This window comes from Pundamilia nyererei, unplaced genomic scaffold (assembly GCF_000239375.1).
Source record: "Pundamilia nyererei isolate P.nyererei 1_Seehausen unplaced genomic scaffold, PunNye1.0 scaffold00509, whole genome shotgun sequence".
Classification (NCBI taxonomy): Eukaryota; Metazoa; Chordata; class Actinopteri; order Cichliformes; family Cichlidae; genus Pundamilia; species Pundamilia nyererei.
The window spans coordinates 122156-128285 of NW_005187910.1; the positions used below are offsets into that span (position 1 = coordinate 122156).

General features: G+C 44.3%; 1 protein-coding gene across 1 annotated transcript in view; it reads right to left on the bottom strand.

Annotated features, from left to right (window-relative positions):
• stx12 (syntaxin 12) overlaps window positions 1-5573 on the bottom strand; it is an 8963-nt gene extending 3390 nt beyond the window's left edge. Inside the window, exons 1-5 of the mRNA XM_005754122.2 lie at window positions 5396-5573; window positions 4807-4936; window positions 3581-3650; window positions 3302-3401; window positions 578-715 (exon numbers count right to left, since the gene is read on the bottom strand). Of these exons, the coding sequence (XP_005754179.1) occupies window positions 578-715; window positions 3302-3401; window positions 3581-3650; window positions 4807-4903 (405 nt within the window). The 5' untranslated portion in view covers window positions 4904-4936; window positions 5396-5573. The remainder of the gene's footprint in view (window positions 1-577; window positions 716-3301; window positions 3402-3580; window positions 3651-4806; window positions 4937-5395) is intronic.
• Between the last annotated feature and the right edge of the window lie 557 nt (window positions 5574-6130).

Here is a 6130-nt window from a genome sequence, read left to right on the forward strand (position 1 = left end):
ACCAGCGTTCCTCCCTGTCCAGGATGTTACATCCTCATCATTGAAAGAGTCCACTGGCCTGTAGGTGTGCATAGACTGCAGAGTCCTGTCCTGACGACGTGGCTCTTGGAGGAGCCTGAACCAAAGTTCAGACCATGCCATCCAAATGTTGCAACATCCCAGCTGCTGCTCTGTCTGGGTATCCTGTCAGTCACCTGCTTGTGGTAAGGCAGCTCTAATATCCTTTGTGGCGTGATGAATACCAAAGTTCAGCAAAGCAGTGGAGCTACAGCTACAAACTGAGGCTAAACATGAATGCATGGAAAACTATCAGCCACAGTTGCAACTGACCCATTATTCCCACTGCGTGTACCATGTTCCCATATTTGCAGAGCTGTCTGTAAGGCCACGTTTGTGATATTGGCTGGATTCACTTGTTCTCAGACAGTCTACAGTCTTACAGCATTCATATGATTCATAAAGTGGATGCACTGCAACACTTCTCCAGAACCATCAGGTCACATGTTTGTAAATCGAGGTAGCGGGTATTTATTCTGATGAGAACTGAAACTTAAAATGACGGCTGTGTCACACTTACCGACAGGCGAGACCCAGCTCTCGCTCGGGCCACCGACTCCTTCTCCTTCTCGGCCGCGCGCCTCTGGACTGCTTGGAAGTTATTGAGAGCGGCTGAGAAATCATTCATCAGCCGGTCCCTCTGGATTTTTTGTTGTCTCTGGACACAGCGGAGCCGAGGCACACAGAGGGCAAGAACCCAGTTAGAAAGACATCATCATGATAACGACAAACATTCCTGGCTTCAGGAAATATTTCAGTTTTGCCGTGACTGTAAACTCTCTCTGAGGACTCTGAGGTGACTTTACTGACTTTCATTTAAAGCTAAAATGTATCAGGAAATTAATTTCACAATTCAAACAAACTACTAGCAGAATAAACAGATGATAAAGCAGATATCTGAAGCACCACGTGCAGCGCAGCAGACGGTAGAAGACTGGAAATATAAGCAGTAAAATATCCTGATTTTGAAAGCAAAACTATGTCAGCTGTACTTGTGCCATTTGTTAAGCCAACAAGTTTGTTGTGTGCACAACATCAACATGATCAAATTACTGGAACTGAGATTTCAAAACTCTGCAGCTGTTTCAAAGTCATTTTTACATCACCACACATGAAATGTCAACGAATGATGACATACTGTACACACTGTGTGTGTGTGTGTGTGTGTGTGTGTGTGTGTGTGTTAGGGCTGCCACAAATGGCTATTTTGATAGTTGATTAATCAGATCATCATCCATTGGACGTAAAACTACAGCTTATTGCACCAGCAGCATCTGCTCTTATATAACTATCATTAGCTTACAGCTTGAAGTGTTTCAGGTGCTAACTAAAAATAAAGACAAGATGATAGTTTATTAAAGTTTAATGACATTTGCAGATTGTTTCGGTGAAGTTTAATAAACTCCTTCTATCTAAAATATAACAGGACACCGGAGTAAATTCTGGAGCATCTCACACTTCTGATGATCAGCTGTCTGCTTGATGTTTATTCAGCTGTGTAAAAACTTTAATCTCAGCCAAACAGATTTACTCAGGAACAAATAAAATACTAAAAAAGCCAAACAATAACATTTTAAGTTATCTAAGTGACTCATATATCATGTTTAACCTGAGTAGTGAAAGACGCGATTTGCCGGGAGTCCGGTGTTCTCACGGCTCTAGTTAGCCTAGCCCCCGGCTAGCTATCGAGCTAGTGGGTAACAGACGTCTCCGAAAACGTCGGAGCGCTTTTGAAAATATGTGGTGTCCTGATAAACTGAGCAGATATTTGAGGTTTACACAGCTACATTCTCGCCTGAAAATATGTTAAACGTTTATTTTGTGACCCAGAAAGAATAATAAGAGTAAAGTTAAAACTAACTAGCTGCCGCCATTGTTGGAAACTGAGCTTGTCACTACCTGATCCGTACCCCGCATGCGCAAAAGGTGTCTACTGCCGGTCGTAGCGTTTTACGATAGTTATGGGTCAGAGTATCTGTTAAGATGTTAAGAATAACAAGTATATCTTAAAATGTTTGCAATAATGAAGCATTTCAGTACAATGTAGACAAAAACGAAAAATAAAAAGAAAGTTACGGATCAGGACTCCCCGATCCGTACCGCGCATGTGCAGGCGTTTTCTTCTTCTTCTGTTCATTTAATGGCAGTTTACTCCCCAGTGTACGAGGATACCGCCACCTGCTGACCGAGCGAATGAACCCTATTGTAAACTGAATTATCGTCATTACAAACGTGTGTTAAATCTGATTTAGTGAAAGTCGAGTGTGTTTATGCTCGTCTGTGTGGAGAGGATTGACTGGAATAGTGATGATGATGTGCGCTATCACTGTCAATTGTCAGTAAACACTTAATCCGGCTGATGAATCTTCACGTGACACATTGCTAAGTCAATATTATTAAGTCTGTAATCAGGCGCCATTCTTCTTATTTTACGGCGCTGTTGTTCAATCGGGGGACGCTCTCTGTTGAGGAGAAAAGCGTGAATTTGTCCATTGTTTAAATGTCCCGGGCAGTCGAAAATGAGGCAGAGCTGTTGAGAAATGCTAGGAGCTAACTGGGCGCTAACCGTACCATTCAAATATATTGAATGTTGGCAAAGAGAGGAAGTGACGTAAGATTTGCGCATGCGGGGTACCGATCGCGTTTCCGGTACGGATCGGGTAGTGACAGGGCTGCGCTATGAATTCTGGGACACAGCTTCTTCTTCGGGGTTTAACGGCAGCTGGCATCCTTGTACATGCAGTGCTGCCATCTTCTGTTTCAGTCCGTTATTACACTCTTAAATCCTGCTACTTATTCCTGCGTCTTTCAGGATCTCACAAAGCTTCAAACGACGCGTCGACTATTAAATCAGTCGACGATGATTTTGATAGTCGACGTAATCGTGACTAGTCGACTAATCGTGGCAGCCGTAGTGTGTGTGTGTGTCCTGAGCAACAATACTGGAGTTTTTCCCTGTATGCTGACTGAAGTTCCAATTAAACCAAGTGTATCTGTCAGCATCACTCAGCCTTTGCTGTACGAACAGGCTCCAAAGTCACACTTTCAAACTTAGTGTGCATATTTATCTCACAGTTTGACATCATCCACTGTTAGGTGGCTGTAGCTCAGGAGGAGCAGTGGGAGCCTATGAATGAGTGTGAACTTTGGATGGTGAATGAGGCATATTGTAGTGCTGTGACTGTAAGCTATAGAAGTGTCAGTACAGTGCTAGTTTCATTAGGACATGTAAACGAGTACTTACTTGCTCTGAAGGCGATGAGGGCAGAGGGATTGATCCCAGCTCTTTCAGGTGTTTGTTGGTTTCTTTTGCCAGTTGGTTGGTGTAGTGTTGCGTCTGCTGCCTGTGAACACCAATAGTTCAAACAGCAGGTCATCTTGACCATAAGACCTTCTAATAATTACACAAACATTTCATATGGGACAGTTTAACAGAGTCGCTACAGCGTGGCAGCGCTGGCTCTGAGAAAATGAAGGTGACTGAAAGTGTTTGTTTAGCAGAGGCGATGATATCGGTACATACAGCCGATCCTGCAGTTCACTGGTGTCCTGTCTGGTCCCCAGCTGGTTCACCATGGTCTTTATCTGAGCCGCTGTCATGGGAACACAATGATAGCGCTCAGTTTTGGAAGAAAAACATACAAATGACACAAGAAAGAAGCTGCGCTTTGTTCCTTGTAGTTATACAGAGATGATGTCATCTGTAGTCATCACAGTTTGATGCTGCTGCTTAATGTTCACATTTGTGTCAGACATCATCATCATCAGTGTGACCTGAAACAGAAGCTGAGGGATTTCAGAACACATACATAAGCAATAATATAAGGAAGAGAAAAGTACCCAGTGATGATCTGGCTGTTGTGCTCAATCGCTTGTACAGTTTTTCGGATGCATTTGGGTGACTCTTTGTTTGTATTCGTTTCCTGGCCGGGTCACTGCTTAAAGCCTCTCACAGCAAATAAAGGACACGCCTTAATTTGTGAAATTGTTCGTTTTTTGCTCGTGTGCAGACTTTGTGGGGAGGTCAGGTCAATTTAATCAATGCAATACTTTTGTAAATCTTTCCCAAAATATTACAATCAACATGCAGTAGGACATTGTGGGCATGAACATGTATTCCTGGGATTTTCAATGAAAATCCTGCTGCAGCTTTCGCATGACTCAGTCCACACCTTGTCAAAGGCAACAGGAAGTGTCGAGGAAGGTGCCACTGTTTCAATTAAGTTCTAATCTGTTTACACAGTGGTAATAAAGAAAAAAAGCCAAGCCTCGAACACTTGTGCCCAAGGAATGAAGCTGGATGAGAGAATAAAGTGTGTGAGGTCGCAGGAGGTAAACAAGCTCAACACAAATCCAGCTTTTGTGTCATTCTTTCTCACAACATAAATATTGTGTCATGTTATAGTTTGGATGTCCTAACAGTGTTACACGCACTAATAGAAACTTCTGCTGCACAGTATGGTGGAAAAAGCTGAAGTGAAAGCCACCATAGTAAACCAATAAAACAACTGTAACAAACATGTGAGCTGTAAGAACAAGAAGATTTTTAGTCTAAAAACAAGTTGGCATTTAAAAAGCCTGGAGCAGGGGCGACACACATGTGTACACGGACACACAGCTGGAAGTCTCTCTGCTTTTTTACTACTAGTTAAACACCCCCCACCTCAGAAACACCCATGTTCTTATATGGGCCCCTTTCTCTGTCACAGCCACGTCACACTGCCTTTTCAAAGGAAGTGAAGCACTTACTGTTCTGTGTGATCTTCTGGATGTTGGAGCTGCATGTCTGTATCAAGGTGCCGAAGTCCCGTGGGACCGAGCGGCTCTCCGCTTTGCCGTAGGACATGTTTGTGATGGAGCCTTGGAGCTTACGCTTTGGCTGCAGAGAAACAGAGAGGGATCAAACCGAGTCGGTCTCACTGTATGACAGCTCCTCGGTGCGGTTCTGGGGTTTGTACAGTCTCAAAGTCCGGGTACAGTGACGGCAGACCGGAACTGAAAATAACGCCACTTAGTCGGAACCACAGCTGTTAGCTTGCTAATGAGTTAGCTAGTTTATCCGGGCGTGTGCCAGCCGGCACGCAGCCATATTTGGGAACTTAAGCTCTTATTAATTTGGTGTGTTCCTAAATCACCAAACCACCGAGTTCATCGGGCTTGTTCTGTTTATCTCCCGGGTGTTACAGACAGCAGGGCGGGCTCGGCTCCTAGCTTCGGGACACTAATCTGTCAGCTGGCGGTTGTTTCCGGTAACACAGTGTGATTATCATAAACAAGACAAAAAAACAACATGGCGTCACTGAGGCTTACCGTGGAAAAGAAACCAGCCCATACTTACTTATGAAGCTGTCTCAACGAACACATAGGCTGGTAAAGCTTCTCGTCCTGTAGTAAATAGCCTGCTCTTCCTGGTCCGTGATATCACTGCGTCACTTCTTCTTCTTCTTGGAGGTTGCAAACAGCGAAATGGTGCAATAGCGCCACCAACTGGTGTGGAGTGTGGACCAAACTCCCTCATCAAGCAAATTAGTCTGTCTTAAGTACAGAATGGTGGACTTTTGCCACCTCTGCTAAACCATCCATCATAGTAGGGCTCACTACAAACACACCCTCCACCCACTCCACCTGCCTGCACTCTGTTTGCTGTTCACTCTCTGTCTGTTGCTGTGGATGGTTGACCTGAGGTATTTAAACCACCTTCACTCCCTCTCACCCACACATTCCTCTTCTCTCCAGAATAAACAGTTATCTGTTCCACTTAAATGTTTCCCATCACCAAACAAATCTTAATGTCAGACAAATATAAGTAGAGTAAATACAGCACACTGGTTTTAAATGCTGACCTACCATAATTTCTCATGAAAGGAACAAACACCAGGCCTCACTTGCCTCAGTTTAGGTGTTTGTTGACGATCGTGGCTCAAGTTTTGGGAGTTCATCTTGTAATCGGAAGGTTGCCAGTTCAAGCCCCGGCTCTGACAGTCTCGGTCGTTGTGTCCTTGGGCAAGACACTTCACCCGTTGCCTACTGGTGGTGGTCAGAGGGCCCGGTGGCGCCAGTGTCCGGCAGCCTC